Source organism: Triturus cristatus, chromosome 2_1 (assembly GCF_964204655.1).
Source record: "Triturus cristatus chromosome 2_1, aTriCri1.1, whole genome shotgun sequence".
NCBI classification, from domain to species: Eukaryota; Metazoa; Chordata; class Amphibia; order Caudata; family Salamandridae; genus Triturus; species Triturus cristatus.
In genome coordinates, this window is record NC_140581.1 from 218,994,969 (window position 1) to 219,018,333 (window position 23,365).

At 40.8% G+C, this 23,365-nt stretch overlaps 1 protein-coding gene across 1 annotated transcript in view; it reads right to left on the reverse strand.

Moving 5' to 3' along the window:
• The window catches only part of TXNL1 (thioredoxin like 1), a 174,135-nt gene that overhangs the window by 143,774 nt on the left and 6,996 nt on the right, over positions 1 to 23,365 (reverse strand). Inside the window, exon 2 of the mRNA XM_085630116.1 lies at positions 14,397 to 14,493. Coding sequence (XP_085486242.1) covers positions 14,397 to 14,493 — 97 coding nt within the window. The remainder of the gene's footprint in view (positions 1 to 14,396; positions 14,494 to 23,365) is intronic.

A 23,365-nucleotide genomic window follows, 5' to 3' on the forward strand; every position in this document is an offset into this window, starting at 1 on the left:
TTTGAGATTTTGTTAACTCTTCATCAGACCATTTGCTTTAGGGTCCTTAAAGGGGGAAAGAGGTGTTTCGATGAGCCATATGGATAAACTCTTTAAAAATGTACATTTAATCAGAGACAAATTGAACAACATTACCTGAGACAACAGAACTGGGTACACTTTCGTTGGTAAATGCACCAAACAAAAGAAAGTAGAAAGTAGTATGATTCACACATTTGGTGGTAACCTAATGAGAATGATACTCTATCAACACAAATATATATTTGTGTATAGCCCTAGATAATTTAATGTCATAAGCAAGAATATTTTCTTCAGGCAGACTCCTCTCTAGTACAGTCATTTACAGGCATTTGCAACAAGCAGTGGAAACCATAGTTCCTTTTCCCTGGAGCCTCGTCTATATTAAAATTGTAACCTTGCATGCCTAGCACCTACTTAGAAATACGTGGATGGGTTAATGCCTTTGGTGGTAAACACAGGGATTAGTGGTTTATGATCGTCTGACCTCAGTGTAAAAGGCAAAACCCACAGGTAGACATTGAAATGATGGATGGCCCAGAAGCGTGCCAAAACCTCTATATATACTGTAGAATAACTACATTTTGCATCTTTAGGTGTCCTGGAAGCAAATGATTAAAGTTTCTTTTCATCAACTAATTAGGATAAAGTCACAACTAGGCCTCTACTGCTTGCATCAGTGGTTTATAAGGTCTTATGCATGCATGCCTCTCAACATATAATCACTCCGCAAACACACAACCGAAATATGGGACCTTCAGAGCAGCAACACACCAGACATTCTCTTCATCACAGAGACCTGGCTCAACCCCTCATCTGCTTCCAACATCGCTACGGCAGTGCCAGCCTAAAAGATTGCTCAACAGGACTACCTTCACAAGCCAGGAGGAGGACTTGCTATCGTCTACATGGAATTCATCAAATGCACAACATCCACAGAGATCATCACCCAATTCATGGAACACCTACACTTCAGGGTGAATTTTTCGTATATTTGCAGCTTGAATGTAACCCTCGCCTACCGACCACATGGACCATTAGCCCCCTTTACCAACCTTATCACTGACTTTGTTGCTTTGCTCATAATCGACTCCAGAGACTACTTTCTCCTCAGTGACCTCAACTTTTACCTGAAAGATCGAAACGATCCCTATTCTGAGTCTGTGCAAACCTACTAACTTGCATGTTTTAAGGGTTTTCACCAACTCTTTTCTAATCTTTTCCCATACTGAAAAAGGTTGGAAATTTACTCCTGACAGTGGCAGACGTAAAACTTCTTTGGGGGTTGGGAAAAAAGTGGTTGGATGAAAAGTGAACTTGAAACATTCAGATTTTCACATAGGCAAATCTAAACATGCACATTTGCTCATGCTAAAATGCAATTCACAAATATTTTCTAGGAGTACTATTTCTTGACCTACTTCTGTAAATTCTTGTGAATTCACGGAAACTGTAAATATGCACTTAATGAAAGGATATATACCATGGATGCACTTTTGAGACTTTATTTAATAATTGGGCCTCTAATTAGGCCTGGCGTCAACCATGACCTTTTGTGTTTAATAAAATGATGTCTCTCTCTCTCTCTTTTTCTCTGTCTATCAGCTGGCTTCACTGTGAGTGACAGTATTCTGCTCTTTTACAAGGAGCATATTTGCACACAAAGTAGTTTTGTTCAGTGGCTGGAACTGCTGTGGCAATGTGTGCTTTTTGAGACCCAAAACAATTTTTGCTTTTCCCAATGCTTGTTAGAATGGTGAGGGCCCTGCAGCACCCACACCGATAAGGTTTTACAAAACCATGCCTAAACAAGTCACGCATTGACAAAACCAAAAGCCTGACACCAATTTCCGACCTACTGGCTTTGCCAATGCTGGTTTATTTTTGTTTCCCCACAATCGTATTTTAACAGGTTACACTTATTTTCCATTATGAATATTTTTGGGAAATACAAGCATACATGAACATGTTACTAAATGATGCTGCAAAGATTTGGTACCGAAAATCTTACAGTAGTTTAACCCGTTCGGTGCTCATGACGAGCTGGACACCCACCCACAGGGGAAGCGCTGGCGCTCCCCCCGTGGGCGGTCGATCTGAGTTTCTTAATCGGGGAAGGCCCTGCCTCCCCCCGACCCCCCTTCCCCTTTTGGGGGCAATAATTTGTGGCTTTGTCTGCCCTCCTGGGGGGGGGTGAAGATTTTTTTTTTTTTTTTAAAGAAAACGGCCCACTGGGCAATTATTACGGATGTAGTGGGGAGTGGCTCCTTAGGCAAGGGTCGCTCCCCTTATGGGGATATGTTTCAGGCTTTGTCTGCCCCCCTGAGGGGCAGATTTTCTTTATAAAAAAAAAAAAAAAAAGAAAAAGGCCCACTGGACCACCAGGGATTGTTTAGTGGTGAGTGGCCCCTGGGGCAAGGGTCACTACCCTTTGGGGGCTTATGATTTTGGCTGTCTGGCCCTATGGGGGTAGGGGGGGGGGCAGATTTTGCCGTTTTTAGGTTGTATATTCTTTAGTATTTACTTATATGTTTATATGGTTTGTGTGCTTTGGAGATCAGCTCTAGGACTTGTCTGCTTCCACTTAGGGACTTTTTTTTCTGATCAACGGACTCTATATAACTTTTGTGATAGAAAACGACCAGCAGAGGTCAGTAAAATACCAGAATCACTTCAGCATTCTCTAGTTTTCAGTCCATAGAAATTGACTTCCACGAGCACCCATAGACAATAATATTTTTTTGTAATCCTGTATTGTCAGTGATATGACCATTGAAGGCCCAGATTGCATTGCAAATGCTTGTTTAATGTAGGGCCGACTAGGCCACCAGGGAGTTATTTGTGGCGAGTGACCCCTTGGGCAAGGGTCACTGTCCTTTGGGGGTCAATATTTGTGGCTGACTCTCCCCCGCAGGGGGCCTGATCGCCATGTTTTTTTTAAAAAATTGGGCCCACTAGACCACCAAGGATTTTTTTTGTGGGGCGTGGCCCCTTGGGCAAGGGTGTCTCCCATTTGGTGAGCATTAATTTGGCAGTTTCTGCCACCCTGAGGGGCAGATCGGCTGATTTGTTTTTTTGTAGGGCCACTAGGCCACCCGGGTTTTTTTTTTATGTTCGGTAGCGGCCCCTTGGACAAGGGTCGCTCCCTTTTATGGGAGGATGATTGTGGTCATTTCTGCCCTCTTTGGGTGGAGAATAGCAGTATGTTTTTAGACCCATCTGCCCTCAAAGGGGGCAGAAGCCACTAGACACCAGTTTTATTTTTTTTATTTTTGTGTTTGGGAGTGGCCTCAAGGGCAAGGTGTGCTCCCCTTTTATGGGGGTGAATATTTTATTTATACTCTTAGGCCCACTTACCCCTTAGATTGGCTGGTGGATTGTGTGTGGACTGGTGCATTATTTGCATACGTGATTGTAATGTTTTTTTCTCCTTTTCATTCTAGTGTAAAGCTTTTGATTCCTGTTTGCGATTTCGACAGTGGTGTTCTGCAGTTTCACGTAGTTGCATTTTTTTGGTAAGAAAAACATTTTTGTTGTGTTTACTCCAAATGTGTATTTTTGTCATGTATGAATGAATTTTTTTGTAAGTGGTGTCATAATGGCAGCTTATTTAGTTAGTGTTTTGTGCATGGAATTCTTTGAGATGTGTTTTGCATTGTCTTATGTGTAACTTTCTTTTCTCTTTCTTTTTTAGTGGGATATTGTTGATCCATACTGTGTCTGTGCAGAGTAGGTGGTGGTGAATTTATCTGCTTCTGGCAAGTGAGTGGTATAGTTTTGGAGTATATAGGTATTTCTGATAAAGGTGCATTTTGTTTATTACTTATTTTACAAAGTGTTTGTTGTTGTTTACTTGTTTGACAAGTTACTTTTATTAGTAAGCAGTATGGCTAGCCGTAGAATGACTGCTCAGCAGGTGGTTGCTATGCTTCTTGAATCTTCCTCTGAGCAGGATTATGAGACTGGCAGTGCGTCTAAGGGAGAGGAGGGAGGGGGAAGATTCAGGCAGTGAGTTTTCTCTTCACATGGAATAATCGGATGATGAAGGTACTCTCAGTGCAGATGAAGCTACTCTCAGTGCGGATGAAGTGCCTGTTTTAGAGGAGGATACTGCTGTGCAGATTGTGCAAGAGGCATCTGGATTGCAGCCTGAGGCTGCTAGGCTTCATACTGGAAGTGCTGGACTCTGGGTTGATCCAAACATGGTGCAGCCGGTGTTGCCTGCCTTTAGTGGTGATGCAGGGTGTAGAGTGGATTGTGAACATTTTTTTGCCTATACAGTTTTTTAAGTTGTTTATGGATGATGTATTCTTGGGTGAGATGGTTGAGCAGACTAATGTGTATGCTGAACAGTTTTTGAGGGACAACAGTGACAAACTTAGGCCCCACTCTAGAGCTACCCGGTGGACTCCCACAAATTTGGAAGAGATGAAGAGCTACCCGGTGGACTCCCACAAATTTGGAAGAGATGAAGTTTTGGGGTTTGACTTTATTGATGGGTTTAATAAGGAAGCCGTCCATGGCTTCATATTGGTCTACCAGTCCCTTGATGGCAACGGCCATATTTCCTGCAGTTATGACTCGTTATCGGTATTTACTTTTGCTACGGATGCCTCATTTTGTTGATAATTCTTTGGCGTTGCCACGAGATCACCCTGAATGTGACAGTCTTTTTAAGATTCGGCCTGTTCTTGATCACTTTGTAGATCGATTTTCAGAGATCTATACTCAAGGGAAAGAAATATCTATTGATGAGTATTTGGTCTTGTTCAAGGGCAGTTTGGTTTTTAGGCAGTACATCCCTAGCAAGAGGGCACGCTATGGAATTAAGCTGTATATGTTGTCTGAGAGTAGGACAGGACATGTTTTTAATTTCCGTGTGTACACTGGTAGGGATTCCACTATTGACTCTCTCCCCCCTCCCCCCCCCAGTTGTCCGTCCACTTTTGGAGTTTCTGAGAAAATTGTGTGGGATCTTGCTAGAGGATGGTTTAACAGAGGCCACCATTTGTACCTTGATAACTTCTACACTGCTGTGCAATTGTTTAAGGAATTGTTCAAAGTGGACACTTTTTCTTGTGGCAAGATCCGCTCTAACCGTAAAGGTTATCCAAAAGAGCTTGTTTGCAGAAAACTTAAGAGGGGACAGTGCAGTTCCTTGCGTAGTGATTAACTACTAGCTCCGAAATTTGTGGACAGGAGGGATGTGTACATGCTGACTACCATCCATGATGAGAGTACTTCATCTGTGGCTGTTTGGGGTCAGATTTCTGAAGTGCGCAACCCTGTGTGCATTTTAGACTACAATAAGCACATGGGTGGTGTTGATAGAGTAGATCAGAGGTTGGAACCTTACACTGCTATTCGTAAGGCTTACGTTTGGTATAAGAAGTTGGCCATCCATCTCTTTAATTTAGCAACTTTCAATGCTTTTGCTGTGTTCAAGGAGTGTTCGCCTGCATCAAAGTTGACTTTTGTTCAGTTTCAGCAATCTGTGATAGGCAGCCTTGTTGTTGTGGAACAGGCAAGTGTTCCTAGAGTTGGAGTGGTGGAGGATGTGGCTCGATTGAAAGATCGCCACTTTCCTGATTTCATTCCACCCACATCCTCAAAAGACTTTCCCACTAGGAGATGTAGAGAATGTTGGCGAAGAGGTACGCGGAAGGAGACTCGCATGTACTGCCCAGAGTGTCCTTCTAACCCTGGGCTGTGTGTCCCTGCTTGTTTTAGAGCTTACCACACGCAAAATAATTTTTGGGAGCATCCATGAGTGGTAAAGTGAACTGCCTGGTCTGGCGCTTGGCTGGTGGTGTGCGTGGACTGGCGATTGGCTGGCGGTGTGCGTTGGCTGGTGCTTGGCTGGCGGTGTGCATGGATTGGCGATTGGCTGGCGGTGTGCATGGACTGGCGATTGGCTGGCGGTGTGCCTGGATTGGCGATTGGCTGGCGGTGTGCCTGGACTGGCGATTGGCTGGTGGTGTGCCTGGACTCGCGCTTGGCTGGTGGTGTGCGTGGATTGGCACTCGGCTGGCGGTGTGCGAGTAGTGACTTGCTGCTGGTCACTACACACACTGCTACCTGAGTGCCACTCCACGCAATCCATCAGCTTGTGTGGTTGCTGTGTCAGGAATGTGGGCGTGTGAAAGTGATGGGCCCTTGAATGGCGCTGTCTGCTGATGTGAGTGTTGTAATGTGATGGGCCCGCGGCTGGCGGTGTGAATACTTTTGTATGTGTCACACTTATAAAAGGTGTATGAATGGCGTATGAATGGCCTGTAAAGAGGTTGGTGCCCTGTTGTGGCTTTACAGCTCACGAGCTGCAAGTCAATGGTTCAGTTTCTCGACCTTTCAATTATTAACAGTGCATTACATTTTTGTAAAATCACTTGCTAATACAATTGTATATACTGAACCATCACTCACCCTCGTGCCAAATCCAACCAGTATGTGTGCGTGCTTGAGGATTAGATGGCTGTGCAGTAATATTTGTCTTTCTGAAGCAGGGTGTACCTTGTCCCTTTTTGTGAATATTGTAATGTGTTGTTTTTGTGCCTGGTGGTGTGAATGGTCTTGTGTGTATCACGTATGAAAGGTGTGTGAATGGCCTGTAAAGCAGTTGGTGCCTTGCCGTGGCTTTACAGCTCACGAGCTGCGAGTCACTGGTTCGGTTTTTTGGCCATTTATTTATTGACAGTGCATTTAATTTTTGTGAAATCTCTTGTTAATAAAATTTTATATACTGAACCATCACTCGCCCTTGTGCCAAATCCAACCAGTATGTGTGAGTTTTTGAGGAATAGATGGCTGTGCAGAAATCTTTGTCTTTTTAGTTTCTCTGCCAAGGTGTACATTCCATCTAAAAATTACCTACCAACTGTAGATATTGTCGTAAAACCCATGGGAGTTCATGGTGATGTCTCTCTTGTGAATTCCAAAAAGTTATTTTATCCACAATGTCCTGCAAACCTCAAAATGTCTGTCACATTTTCCTTGCAATATTGTGCCGAAATTCTCACGCTGTAGAAACAAACAACTAATTATGTAAAAACGATCTGGTTTTGCAAGGGGGGTCACCTGTGTTTTTGGCCCCGTGCTAGGCAGCCATCTAGGGAAACCTACCAAACCCACACATTCTTGAAAAGTAGACACCGGGGGCTTCCAGGGAGGTATGGCTTGCATGGATCCCCCAACGTTTCCGTTCCCAGAATCCCCTGCAAACCTCAATTTTAGCTGGAAAAAAAACAAACCACTTTTTTCACACATTTTTGTGTGGGGAAGTTGTGGCATCACCGGGCTCACTCAAATTTCCCACCACCCAGCGTTACCCCAGGTCTCCCGGTAAAAATGGTGCCTCACTTGTGCGAGAGGCTCAAGTACCCGCGACAGGCAAGGGTCCAAAACGTAGTGAGGCGACATCAAAATTGCCTACGCTGCGTTTTGCGCCGTTTCCGGTCGCGGGCACTAGGCCGACCCGCACAAGTGAGGTACCATTTTTTGTCCTAAGACTTTGGGGAACGCTGGGTGGGTGGAAATTTGTGGATCCACGCTGATTCCAGAACTTTCCACCACAAAAATGTGGGGAAAATGTGTTTTTTTTGTCAATTTGTTAGGTTTGCAAGGGATTCTGGGTAACAGAACCTGGTGGGAGGCAGTCAAGTCACCCCATCCTGGATTCCCCTGGTGTCTAGTTTAAAAAAATGTATAGGTTTGCTACGTTTCCCTAGGTGCCGGCAGAGCTAGTGTTCAAAAACTACAGCTAGACACTTTGCAAAAAAAGGGTAAATTTTCATTGTGAAAATGTGATGTGTTCACGTTGGGGTTTGAGCCATTTCCCGTCGTAGGCACTATGCCTACCCACACAAGTGAGGTACCATTTTTATCGGGAGACTTGGGGTAATTCAGATTTGTAAAGCAATTGTTATTACCTATTGATTTGTTATGCATTTCTGCCTTCCAAATGAAAGACATTGTGTAAAAAAGAAGTCATTTTGAAAATAGACCGATAATTCTCATGCTAGTACGAGTATTCCCAATTTCGAAAATGTGCAAATATGTACTGTTTCTAAACTCTATAGTTTGTGTTCTTTATACCGATTTTTCCATGTATATATTTTCCCACAATAATTGCTATATACCCGGAACATAATAAAAAACCATTGTAAATTGCTGCTCAGTTTTTGACTCTGGGTTTGTCAGGTTCTTGGCGAACACAAGTCCTATATATCCCCACAACCAGGAAGGTCCAGCGGACGTAACGGTATATTGCTTTCAAAGAGTTGTCATAATTAGAAGAAGTTACAGGTAAAAACGTTGACACAAAAGGCTGTTTTTTTCAACTAATATTCAATTTTTCCGATATTTAACTGTTGATGCATCTACACAAATGACCCCTTTCTGAATTCAGAATTGTATCTACTTTTCTAAAATGTATAGCTTTCCAGGATCCATTATTGCTTCCACACCCATTTCTACCATTAACTGGAAGGAGGTTGAAAGCACAAAAAAATAGCAAAAAAAGTTATGTCCCAGAAAAATGCCAAAACTGTGTAAAAAATGTTGGTTTTCTGACAAAAGTCTGCCATTCCCTAAAAGCTGGGAAAATGGCGATTTCAGCCCCACAAACCCTTTTTTGATACCATTTGCAAAGGAAAACCCAGACGCTTTCATTTGCAGCCCGTTTTTCCCATTTCCCCCCCTCCAAAAAACAAACTTTTGCTGTATTTTGGCTAATTTGTGGGATCCCTCCAGGGGAATCCACAAACCCTGGGTACCTTTAGAATCCCCATGATGTTGGAAGAAAAGGACGCAAATTTGGCGTGGATACCTTAAGTGGTCAAAAAGTTACAGGGGCCTAAGCGCGCACTACCCCAGTGTTAACACATGAACACATGTATTACCTTAACTGTAGACAATGCCCTTCCTTGAGCCATGATGAGGTACTGTAAAGTGGCAGCCAAAGGGTTTGTGCTGTAGGGGGATGGCCCTACACAACAGAGGACCAGAATACCTGAACAGCTGCATACACTTTCACCAACCCAAAAGACACCCATGGACCGCAAAAGCTAAACTGGAGGTTGCCCATTCTCCTAAATTGCACCAAAAACATGGAATGAACTCCCTCAACACATCATAGCCTCCTCCTCACTTCTTGAGTTCCGCAAGAAGCTGAAGGCCTGGCTCTGTATAAAAGTACCCTGGGACCACACACCTAGCCTAAGTGCCTGGATACTCTCTGTGCTATACAAATTAACTCAACACAACATGTTTGACCTCACACTTACCAGTGTTAGGGGCATCAATGGTTTCCTCCTTTACCGTGGCAAAGGTTTGACATTTATCAGTCCACTTAAATGGAGTTCCCTTCTTAAGTAATATTCTTGAAGGGTGTAACAAGTTAGTAAAAGTTTTTATGAAGTTGCACATGTATTGCACTAGACCTAGGAATGATTTTAGTTCATCCTTGCTAGTGGGGAAAGGTGCTAGTATGACTGAGTCTACTACATTGTACTTGGGTTTAACCCCACCTTCTAAAAATGTGTGGCAATGGTATTCAACTGATTTGACCCCTATCACCAAAAATTGATATTTTTTCAATTTTTATAGTGAATCCTGATTTTTTTTTTTTAGTAAACAACATCTCTCAGAACGGAGTTCTGCTCATTCTCGGATTTCCCATAATTACAATGACGTCCTGGAAACAAAGAACTGTTTATTCCTCACTTTCTGGAAAAACAGCATCCGGGTGGAGGACTACTTGATAAGCCTATGGAAGAGCTAGGACGTTTGCCCTCTGATTCCGCGTTTAGCTCCCTAGTTGCGTGGGGCACCTTACACCCCACTGGATGGAGAACCCGTGGCGGGCACACTGGCAAGGGGGGGTGGGGGTAGAGAGGGAGTGGGGTGGGGGGTTTAGACTGGTTTTGTTGCGAGCTTATTGTCTTTGATATTGTTCCTACTGGCCTGGTTATCCTTCACAGGAATACTGAATGTAATGTGGACTTCATGTTGTTCTACGTTGGGAAAAACTAATAAAAATTGTTTAAAAAAAAAAAAAAAAAAAATGGAAGAGCTAGGACACTAAATAAGTTTGCTTCCTGTATGAGGCTCAACATTTATTATGGGGACCAATAATTCTAAGCATTCCGTTTTTTTAATGACTCCTTGTGATTCTAGTTTGTCTACTACCTCCCTAAGAGGTTCTCTCTTTAGTGAAGGGATAGGTTGTTTCTTGTGTACTACAGGATTAACGTTTAGTTTCAGTCTGATTTTACGTAGGAAGTTCTTTAACACAGTCTTTCACTGAACACTTTGGGGAATTCTTCACATACACTTCCACTCCTGTTACTGATCTCTTGACTAGAAAAACTTACCTTAGGATCAAGTTGAATTCCTAAATCTTTCTTTCCAACCAAGCAAATTAGACCCTTGTTTTGAAAAGTATACTTTTTCCAACTCAGTTCTTCTCTTCAATGTTATATGCATCATTAACATTCCTACCAAGAAAATGGGATCCTTATTATATACCTCTGGTTTAATGTTAGGTGACAAACATGTCACCTTTATCAGCAAACTTCTTCTTGAATGTTAATTCATCAATTAAGGTGTAGGGAGAACAAAAGTCTGCAACAATAACTTCGAATGTTACACAATCTAGGCATATGTCACTTGCAGGATATGTGCGTTTAGAATCGGTCCTCATGTGTTAACCTGGAATACAATCTTTTCTTTTTCCGACTCATTATTAATGAAGTGTACATTCTTGTTCTTTACATACCTTGGCAAAATTCCCTTTCTTGTTGCACTTCCTGCATATTACTCCATGTGCAAGAGAATTAGGGTTATTGGCTAATTGATAGTTATTACATCTAACACACCTTTCCTGAGTGATATTTTTGCTTCTCTTTTCTGCTACGCTTATTTTACACACTTTGCCAGCCATATATGCTATTTACGCTGCCCGTGACCTTATGTTGATCATGTGACATGTTCATTTAATGCAAATGGCTGTATCTCAATGCTTTTGGCTATACCTATCACTTTCAGTAAATCAGGATTCCCAGACAGCAGTTTTTCTTGTACCTTAAAGTCATTAGTACGTCTAAATATTGGTCTCGTATGAGGGAGTCTACTAAAGACCCAAATTTACACGTGGCAGACAAACCTCTAGGTACAGCAATATAATTCACAACTTTAATCTCCTTACCTTAAGATCAGGAAACCAACTTGTGCCTTTGCAGAACTACATTCATCGTTTCACTGAATTATTATTCGAATTTCCTTAAAGTAATCTGATAAATATCGGATAACCTATCCCCTTGAGCGTCACTACCATCCTCAGAATCATTTGTTTCTGGCTCAGGTAGATCATCATATTTTCCTACCTTGTACTCCAATATTATGCAATACGTGAAGGAGAGAATCTATCCCCACCAATTCCTATTAAATATAAGCTTTACACATCTCTTAAATGGAAGTATTAAGTTTTCTCATCTCATTCATGAATGATGGTGGTTGAAAAATAGTCGAAGCTGTGATAGTAACTTTTAGTTGGTATATAAATTATAAAGTGGAATCTGAGTTACAGTATATTTATTTTATTTAAAGTGTTTTAAAAAGCACGAACATGACCCAAGGTTATCAGAGTGCTGTACAAACGGTTGGAAACAGAATCATAGACCTGAAACATTAAAATGAACATTAACCAAAAACATAGAATTTAAAACTAAAGCAAGATATGGTACGTTGTATCAGAAATAATATAAAACATTTGTCATTCAGTTCTGAAGCAGTGGATGGAATCAGTGGATAAGTATAAATTATAATGGAGTTAGTCAAAGTAGAGTGGAAATTATTCATGAGATACTCTTTGGTCATCCAATTGTCCCTCCAAAGTCATAGCGTATTCAGTACACACTGTATCTACAATGTTCACGATAGCACAAAATTTTCCTCAGTAGAGCTGAGCAGTTTGTGCTTGTCAATTAAGATTTGGAGTCCAAAACTGCCCAAAATCAGTTTGAGTCTAATAGGAGGATTATTAAGCCCAACCCCTTTCTGTTTTCTTTTTAGCAGATCCGGGAAGGCGGAATAGAGTAAGCTCTCACATGACTGTATTGCAGGGATTCTGCACATATACAGAACTATGCGCAGTACCCAAAATCCCAAACCGACTAGCAATAGTGTCTCATTTGTTCTCCGACTAACAGCGAAGCTACCAATGATTAGACAACCCAGAAAACGACACTTCGACTCTCTCAGGAATCGCGGGAGCCAGACAACTCTTTCGCTCACTCACGCATACTTGTCCACAATAAGAGTAATCAGAGTTGCGGTATAGTTTAAAATGTTTATTTTAACTAACGCGTTCTATGGCACAATAGACGTGCCATTTCTAGCAGCAAAATGCATAAACACAATATAGTCAGCATGGTCACCATTCCATAGAATACAAACTGGGACATCATTTTATAAAGACAGCGGAAAAGGGCTACAATACCTAACCACCCTCCCCGTGGTAGAAAATAGTTTATTATATAAAAGAAGACCTCTGGGCTTTGTCAGCAGACCCCGTACCTCAATGCCTAGATGAAAGGTTCACATCTCAGGACAAGCACAGCTCTTCTCTCTGGAAAGATCTCTCAAGTGCGTGAACAACATGCTTCGCTGCAATATTAAAGTATATGATTTTCAGTAGTGCAGCTGTGTGTCATGTTATGTCTAGGTGCAAGGAACTGACCAGACCAGAATACCAAGGGGCATTGTTGATCGACCTTGTACACCGTGTGCAGACTAAACCTCAGAGCACAGCAGAGAAGGCGAAAAAGCAGACTGTTCTCATGTGAAAATGGCACAGAGTCTTGCCAAATAAACGCATGTAGTGTCGTGTGCAAAAGCAGCCTCATGGCAGCAAAGCTCATGCTAACTTAGCAAATGTCGACAATGAACCCACCATCTGGAGACCCATCTATGCTGCACGTCAGTTTCACCCTCCAATGAAGCAGCAGATTTGACTGAGTTGAAAAAGCCCCCACGAGTCAGAGGAACCCTACCTGCGCGGAGCGCTATTCCCACTCCACATCAGAGCCCTTCAGCATGACCTGCAGCAGAGCTCGACGCAGAGCCAAGTACTCGTCGTCACAGTCCAGAGCTGCACAAACCTTCCAGCTGTAGCAGCGACCCAACTGTCCTCATAATTAAGCAGGACATCCCAGTGCCCTCGGTCACAAGAATCCGTATGCAGCCCCTTCAGCATTAACACAATCCCGGCAGGTCACACCAAGCCGCATCAAGCAGAGGACTCCATGCTTCTCCCTCGGTCACATTGCACATGCTTCCAACCCTTGTTATAGGATGGTGCAATTTCTACAGCGTGTGAAAAAATGACATAGTTAGAAGGAATTCCTCAAGTTCAATTGCAGGATCTCAGGATAAATCGTTACCTTTTACAAAGTCTTCACTACTGTCATAGTACAGGAAGAGTGCTTCACAGAAGACCAGCCACATAGCATGGCAGCATTGGCAGAGAGCAATACGTCTGGGGTAGAGGCACACAGCTGTACCCACCAAAGATCGCGCACTCGTAGCCAAATATGTAGTAAGTTTTAAGGACGGAGGTAGGTTCCAAAGTATGTTTGTCAGAAGTGAAGTGCCTCCACTCTCTGCTAAGTCCTTTACAACTGCCATCTCGTGACTCCCTCACACCACCATTCTAAATTACCTTCAAGTCAACATTCTAAACGGTTGCTGAGCATAGAACATGCTCAGAGGGTGAAGGGAGGGGGAAATAGGAGGAGGGAATATACCACTGGAGAATAATTTACAATTATCTTCAGTTTCTCTTCAACAATACAAACAGCGTAAGCTAAGCAAAGCACCTTGACTGCTCAGAATGATAAAAACAGTTCAATCTCTACCAAGTTTCACAAGTTTTGAAAGGTAACACTTTTGTTAAAATTGAAAGAAAAAAACCTAAGTCTAAATAAGAAGTAGCTGCTGATCAGATGCTTGGGGGGGGGCTTAAACCTTTCCATTATCTAACAATTCTGTCTTCCTAAAACTTTGAGCCAGGTATGGCAGACCTCTATGCATAACTTCACAAATAACTTACAGAAATACTGTACTACCACACACTATGGTGTTAAGAGGAGATACAGTAATGAAGTTGAACCATATATATTAATATAATTCTTGTATATCGATATAAACAATGAAAAAATACTACACGAGGCAAAGAAACTGAAACACACATCAAATGTTTCCACTATTTAACAAGAAAGAAAGCCCTTCAAAGGTTAACATAGTGCTAATGTTTAGATAAACAAAAAAAACTGCATGCAAACCAGTAAGCTGCAAAAATAGAATATTTAAAAATTTCTTACCTGGCATTGGTGGACATCCACTTCCAAAAAGACAGCTTGGGGGTATTTATTACTGAGAGCATTGAACGCAGGCGCTATCCTTAAACATGGAGGACATCTGCGAAGGGAAGTAAATTAATGTGTCACTTTAAAGTTTTATACAGCAAAACAAACATGATTAATGAGGTGTTCAGCATGCCCTGAAACACAGGAGCAAATTGGTTGGGCATTGAAACTATCTCATAGAGACCATCGATGGATGTGCAGAAAGGTGCATTTCCCACAATCTACAACACAATGGGATTCAAACCTGCACATTGGACACAGTAGTTGAAACAGGCAAAATAATAAAAAGGAGCAGTACTTGGCACTTGCTGCAAAGACTGCTTGCATATAATTTCCAGTATTGGGGACAGTGAAGTCGTCATGTTTCAAAGGCAGAATGCACTGGCCCAGTTAAGATATGTGGTAATATGCAAGGCTGTTGAATCATGCGAGTTTGTGTCCGAAGTTTCCTAGTCAATCATAAACCTACTATATTTACATATAATCCAGCATCTGCTGCATAATTTATAAGATTTTTACCAAAAATAATTGTTTTTAGCTTCTAAAACGTATCAAAAGTTACTAAACAAAAGTGCCACATGTAATTCAGTACAATGGCAGATTCTTTGCAAAAGGATTACACTCACCTTTACTTTGTTGATTGCTATATTCAGGTGTTAACCTCTTCAGTGCCCATGACGAGATAGTCTCGTCATGGACCCCACCCACTAATAAAACGCCCGGCACAGGAGGGGGAAAGGGCGTGGCACAGAAGGGGTTAAACTGGTACTAAGGAGGAGCACACATCCCAGAGAGTTCACCAGTTGTTACAATGACAGAACAATAAAGCTGCATTTTGGTGGATAACTTAGGAAGTACAGTATGCTCAGTTCTAGGATGGTGGAAATACAAGGATACTGTTTCCTTGACCAGGGGGATAAAAGATGCTGGGATTGCTTTTCCTTGTATGAGTAGTCCCTGGAAAATTTGGGGTTCTCCTCCCAAAAGCAACGATCTTTGTATATAGGCAGGAACATCTAAGGGGAGGAAGGGATATACCCAAAGCTATTCAAGGAGGAAGAATTCAAACTTTTACAGCATCCACCATGACAGTACTATAAGCCTGTAAGACTGGTTTGGCAGCAACCGAGTGGAAGGAAATGGTCACCGGCGTAGAATAGTGTAGGATGTAGTAGAAAGGTTCAGAGATTGGATCCCCATTTGGATTTCAAAGGGCATATGGCAGTTGGGGATTAACCACTAACAATGCTGGTCTTAGAAGGGAAGATCGAAAGGTAGGTTTCTTCACGCTCTGAAGATACAGAAAACTTGGTCCTGGGTACCGCTATCATTATTTGCTGCAAGACAGTGGTGACTAGAAAATGGTGAAATACGACTAAGGAGGAGTAATAAGGCATACTATGCAAGTCCCAAATAACAAACTTTCAGTCACCAACATCTCGAACAAGTAAATCCAAAAATTCATGACCACATACTCCCAACCCCACATGAGATTAAGAAATAAAACAGTACAGAGCAAGCATTGGCAAAGCCAATATGTCTCGGTTTCACTAGAGCTATTGCCTTTGTCAATGTCTTTTAGCCATGTTGTGCAGCTAATGTGCAGCATGACAAAGTTAGAAAAAAATAATATGACATCACCACTGGCCACGTAACATTGTTTTTTTCTTTTTCTTATGGCGTATGGAGGTGGGCAACTTAGACAATAGGAGCAAGCCTCGAATCAACCCAATTAAAACATTCTTGACCCATAAACTGGATGCAAATGATGAGATAGTGGGCAAATATTTAAATTCACTGAGCTGTCATTTTCTTCATTATCACATACGAGAGCAACTTAAAATATGCGAATTCAGCAATTCTGCTGCACAAAAAACTTATCTGATTTAATAGATTAAACTTTTTCTCCATATATAATACAAATCTAGCCACATATATAATACACATGACCCCTGACTTGCCTTAGTTTATTAACATCATTTTCATCACGGTAGGGACAGGAATGTTCCTCAAATCACGTTTAAAAACTATCACTTTTAATAAATACATAACTAAAGCATAAAGTGGTAGCACACTGTCATTTGCAATCAGCAGATTTTACATTGAAATGGCCACAAACCCACGCTAAATGAACAGGAGTGGGAAAAGATATGGGCCTCAGCCACCCGAAATAAAATCACCCCAGTTCTTGCCCAAACCAAACTATGGCTGTTACACAAAACATTCTGGACCCCAGACCGTCTGCACACACTAGGCCTCAGGGATAGCCCACTCTGCTGGAACTGCAACATGGGGAAGGGGGAGCTGAAACAACTGGTCTTCCAATGCCCAGCGCTCAAGATCTTTTGGGATAGGGTGATGGACTTCATAGACAATGTTTTTAAGTGCAAGATTACAAGGAACTTTGCCTCACTCACCACAGCGTTCATTCGAACTAACCTGCCCACAGAGGGAGAGAGAGGACTTGTGGACCTACTTCTGACAGCAGTGATCAAACTGGTGCTAACGAACTGGAAAGATTCCTCAAAAACATCCTACAAGAGCTGGCTCAACTGGGTCATCCACCTTAGGGGAGCAGATAACCTGGCAATGCATTACTCCCCGTGGAAGGCGACATCCAGAGGCCTATGGGAAGCTCTGGACAAGGCGCTAGTCCCTTATAAACCTATTAAAAAAAAAAAAAAAAAAAAGAAATTGCCACAAAGTTTCCCACTGACACCCCGTTTTGCTGATAAAACTATACAGAGTACAAACTGTTTGGAAATCTATTTTTTGCAGGTATATGTCATTTGCACATCACCATGGTCTGTGTTCTGATTTGTTTTGCTCCTATTTAAATCTTTATTTGCATCACATCTATTAATTACAAAAGAAAATGTCATTAATTACTGATATTTTGAAATATGTGTACTATTCACTTGCATGCTATTTAAATGTTGTAAATAAAAAAACTGGCATCTTACAGACATTTGTTTCACGATTGTGAGACAGCTAACTTGACAAAAACCTCTAACTGTAGTACGAGAAAGAAAAATAAATCATATTTTCCAAGCAGCAATTAGTAAAAAAACAAACTGACATTTGACCTCTTTCCTTGAACAGGCTGCAAATGTGCCCAGATAAAAACAAGATTTGATGGCATCTTTATAGCTCATTCACTTTCTGAATGAACAAAACACCTGTCCCTTTCCAGCTGAAGTTCACTCCCCAGAATAGACTAGTAGGTTCTAAAAATAGCTCGACCTGATTCGCCATTGCTGGGCGAGTACATTTTTTTCAGCCCTGAGTGGATGTGTGGGCAGGAGGGGCAACATGGACAACAGGCAGTAGAGTGGAAGGAAACGGGCAACAGGAAGCAGGGAAACAAGCAATGCAGGAGGGTGAAAAAGAAGTGTTATTGGGCTTTTATCTTAAAGAGGGTGGGGGCAACAGACATGAGAGAGTAGGATGTGGAGGTGAAAAGCAACACAGACAACGGGAGTGTGGGAGGTTAGAAGGAACATGGACAACAGGAGGGTAGGAGCAGCACAAATTAAAAGGAGAAAATAAGCTACAAAGGGAAATCTAACTTATTAATGGCACAGTGGGTGATGGTGACAAAACATGCTCCATTTTAACTGATACACCCATGTCATAAATAGCGGTCAAAGCGTGTATCCAAAACAACAGCACGGCTCATTATAAACAGATTTTTAACATCTACAGTATTTCTACCGGGAGCACCCTGAAGCTTTCATCATCTAACTTTCAGGCTCTCAAAAAACTTTTGAGTTCTGATGATGACCACGATATTCACTTAAGGGAAGGAAATGTCGACTGTTACAGACCTTTTTTGTACTGTTTTTCAATTTGTAATGAGCTGTGAGGTTCTTGTTTTGGATACGCACTTTTGACTTCTATTTGTCATATAAGTGTATCACCTAAAATAGAGCACGTTTTGTCACCTTCACCCACTGCGTTGTTGTTAATAAGCATGATTTTATTGTCTTTAGTTACAAATAAACAACTATTCAGTATTTAACCCCTTCTGTGCCACGCCCTTTCCCCCTCCTGTGCCGGGCGTTTTATTAGTGGGTGGGGTTCATGACGAGATAGGCTCGTCATGGAGCACGGTCGCGCTGTGCCCATGACAAGACTATCTCGTCATGGGCACTGAAGAGGTTAAGATTGCTGATAGTTTGTGTCTGGGGTCCGTTGTTCTGATATACCTCGCTCACCATGGCAAAACTCATGATGGTGACATAATTTGTTGTTGGAGGCTGCCTTTCCATGCTGGGTTGCAGACATTTTATCTAGAGGTCATAAAAGATACCCTATTGACAAGACTGCTAAGATTGTTACTGAAACAAGCCATGTGACTGTACCCATACTGGAAACTGTTCCAGTATACTGACTGCCTTCACATCCTGCAAAGATCTCGATGGCAGGATACCATCAGGAGAGGAGTAACAGGAGGGGGAAAAAACAGCATAACAGACAACATTTTAGTATATGCTTTATTTGGGAAAATAAAGCTTAATGTTTGTGTATGGTGAAGGCAGACTATAAAGGGTACACTAAAAACAAGCTGAGCATGTGTTAATAGTTGTCAACCTGCAGATTCAACTATATGTTCATTTACATATAAGTGTAAATAGAAATATCTGAGGACTCGCCAAGTGAAGCAACCCTTAGAATGAATATAGAATGTTTAGGATACTGTGTAGCTATAGTAGCAATACATTATTAATCATTACAAAACTGAACTATAAATACAGTATATTGGTACTGTATGTAGTTAAAGTAGGTAAGGCTAGTTTACAAGGACACAAGTGACACTGGTGCTGTAATTTATACAGCGTACTAATATTTCACATCAAATTCAAGGTAAAAAAGTATACTGCGCGAGTTCACCATTTTACTCACTCTAGAAGTATATAGTGAGGCAAAGCATATAGAATTGTAGAGTGCCATAAGTTTGTTAATGCATTTGAGCTTTGATTCTTGAAGCACAATTCAAAGAGCTTAATGGTTCAGAGAAACATGGTGGGTTGCAGTCCTGTGCATGTGCTGGTGGTAGGATTACACTACTGCCACCACTTATTAACAAACAGTGTAAGCATGCCTATCGTGATGGTGGCTGCAGAAGCTGCAGCTACCTTTACCAGCAAAGAAGCAAACAAACAACACAAATTATTCCACTAGGAATTCACCTACACTGCTAATCCTGCCAAACTGGGATGAAACACTCAATGAAATCACTGAGGCTATGCTAAGAATACTTACACAACCGTCAAAATCTATAGGGTTGGCCCAAAACACCCAGGGTATCTATGAACTCTCTCAAATTGTGTGTGTATATATATATATATATATATATATATATATATATATACACACATACATACACACACATACATACATACACACGCACATATACACACACATATATACACACACATTGATATACATATATCTGATACCGGGTCCTTAGCAGCAGAAGATTTATGAAAAACACCAAACAGAAGCAGATGATCAGAGGAGAAAGAGCCAACAAAAAATGAAGAGAATGGACTGAAAATGTAGTTAGTTCTGAGTAGGGTAAAAACATATTTTGAAGACAATCTAATAAAACGAGAACAAAAGCTTCAAAGAGACATACTGGACTACACCCATGGAAGAGTATATAGGTAGAGTATAAAGGTTTTTGGAGAAGAAAAAAACATGACTAATATTCCTATCATCCTGACAAAACAAACGGATACCGTAGAAAACAAAACAAATTTTGAAACTTTGAACTGCCACAGTTATATCTACCTCTAAATCGAATTTAGAATTCTTAATAGCAATCTCCTCTGGAAATGATCATGAAAAAAATCTAGTGTATCTGTCAACTTTATTTTATTTTAGAATTAAGACAATATTGTTAACGAACAACCCAAAGTACAAAAAGCAGTGTATCCAAACCCTCATAGCCAAAAACAAAGCAGTCACAACAGAAAACAATATAATACAGTGGTTCTTAACGTTTTTATTTCTGTGGACCCCCACATAATGATTAATACAATTCAGTGACCACCCCCCCCTTGAATAATTATTGGAATCAGCCAGGAATGAGCCATTACTCGAAGACTGGACCCTGGCCTAAGAAATGTTGATGTTTTGAACCACAAAGCAATACACAAATGATTACAAAAAAAAAAAGAATTGAATTAAATGTTTAAAGTAAAAAATGAATCACAATGCTGATTTGAATGGATTTTTGGAGCTTTTCTAAATTCAATTAAAGCAACCCTTCATCCATAATATATTCTGTTTGTTGCACGTCCACTGTCCAATGAATCAATATAAGGATACCAACTTAATTTTAGCCTCCACTTTCAAATCCCTTCACAATTTACTGAACGTCTTAAAATGTTTATACTTCTTCCTTTATATACACTTTATTAACATGTTAATATTATTGAATTTTCTAAGCAGTCGCGGACCCCATGAGTAGGATTCACGGCCCACCCAGGAGTACCGACACCACAGGTTAAGGACCGCTGGCATAAGATATTGATCTCTTTAATACCAATATCAGTCTGAATTTAGAATTAAGAGTTAACTGCAGTTTTTGAGCCTTCCCACCATCTTGTAAACTGACCCCAGGTACAAAAGGGAGATAACACTAAGTAAATAATCTAAATTCAACCCAAACCCACTAGCTGGAAACACAGTTGATCTCTTCCACGACAATCTGATTCAAAATCTTTACAAATTGAACAGCGGTAAAAAAAAAAAACAGTTTCTCCTCAAGGTTGATACTAAAAACAAATGTGCTAAAAGGTCTCTATTACATGATTAACAACAATCATAAGTAGTAAACAAGGGACATAGTATAGTCACTCAGGACAAAGACGACAAGAGGTCATAAGTACAAGAACAATCAAAACCCTCCTCATGCAATGCAACTCTCAATACAGACCCCAAAACCATCTACACTTTTGCTTAGAGAACGAATTAACTCCTGGAAGGAGCCGATATTTCTCACAGATGAGGAAGCAGACTACGTGATCTTACAGCAAAATGGCTCCATTTTACTTCCTTTTCAAAATCCAAAATCCATAAACATTACCTCCAGTTGCTGATGTGGGATCAGCTATCTCACACTTCTTACAATACACTGACTTTCAGCTTCGAACGTTTGTAAAACGACTTTCTTCATACATCTGTGGCCCCAAGAACATTCTGGGCAAATTACAAGAAATGCCTTGACAATCTGGCAACATTCTGCCCAACCAAAGCATCATCAGTCTAAACACCTCCATCCACCACAATACAGACTCCACGCAATTAATTATTTTTTAGATATAATCACTTCATTGAATCAAATGAGATATTCAAAGACAAAACTGTCTGAAATCTACTTTTCTTTTGATAAACAACCATTCATCCAAACACAAGTGACTACAATTAAAATAAGATTTGCTCAATCATATGTAAACCTTTGTATGGGTTCACTTGAAAGACACTGGAACTAGGATATGTATACATAAGAATACCCTCTAGACTTCTAGTCTGCAGAAGGATAAATCGGTGACAATTCTGATAAGGCAAGGAGAAGAAAAACATCACTTATCTGAACATTAACAAAAAATAGGTAAAATGACATACAACTGTAATGACACCAGAATCAACTTTAATGATGTTGATTTCTATGTTAAAGATAGTTACTTTCAATGTCAGCTTTAAAGAACACCAACTGCATTTAGTCAGTCTTCCGTGCTATAAGTGGACATCACTCTTATCACTCTTCTTAAATTAACAAAATCCTTAACAGAGTTTGGGACTGAAGCATAACTGATCAGGTTACAGTGTCTTCAATATTCAAGTCGAAAAATCAATGCTACGATTTAGAAAACAATTTTATGAAGAAAGGCAGATCCTGGCGGCTTAAAAAAATCAACCCCACCAGAGACAGGAAGATTGAATAACAGGAACCCCAGACTCAAAGACTTGTAACACATGCGTTAAGCACGAGCTGATTTTAGAAGAAAACGTCAATCATAAATAGGTCCATTCATTCCGGGGTACATTTAACTTTAAAAGATTCAGTATCTAAGTCATTCTGTAAACAAGGCCAAAAAAAATATACACATTACGCACATTCAACAGTGAGTCATAGCAGAACACTACAGTAGTCTTCAGGGACGAAAAAACAATTGGCTTTCACACCTCCCTGCAACTGCATTCTCTATCTCCACTAGGCAGGCAGAAACTGCATAGAGATTCAAATATCTAAAAAGCATCACCCTTTCAATATTGTACACTAATGAGCTACGATACTACTTCAGTGATAAACATTCCATAATGATCCTGTATAATGCCTATATCAAGTGCACTAAAGAGACCTCTGAAGCAAAGAACAGACGAGCACATGCATGGCATCAAAAATCAGAACTCACTTTAGCCAGTAGAACCTCAATGACTAATTTTTCCTTTAATGTATGGAAGGTGTCCTGCCACATTCTGGAGGGCGTCACAAAGAATTGAGAAAAGATAAAAAGAAAGCAACAGGACTTTGATACTAAAGCCTGCAGTTGTTGGCTACAATCAGGATTAACAGGTGTGCAGTTTCCTCACTGAAGAGATCTTCTCATTAACACGAGAGCTAAAGAAATGTACAAACAAAATGTTACCAACTTTAAATCTATCGTATATTCCTATATCTGACCTTTTTCCCCCCCTCTTTTTTTCTTTTACCAAAACTAAGTTCTGACACTTTAAATTGCGAGTGAAATGTTATCAAGTAAAGCTATTTTTAGCACCTACTAGTTCCATCTGAGTGAACTCAAGTTGAAAAGGAACAGGTGTTCTGTTCATTCAGAAAGTGAATGAGCAATAAAGATGCCCTTAAATTTTGTTTTGATCTTGACACATTTTGCAGCTTGTTCAAGGAAAGA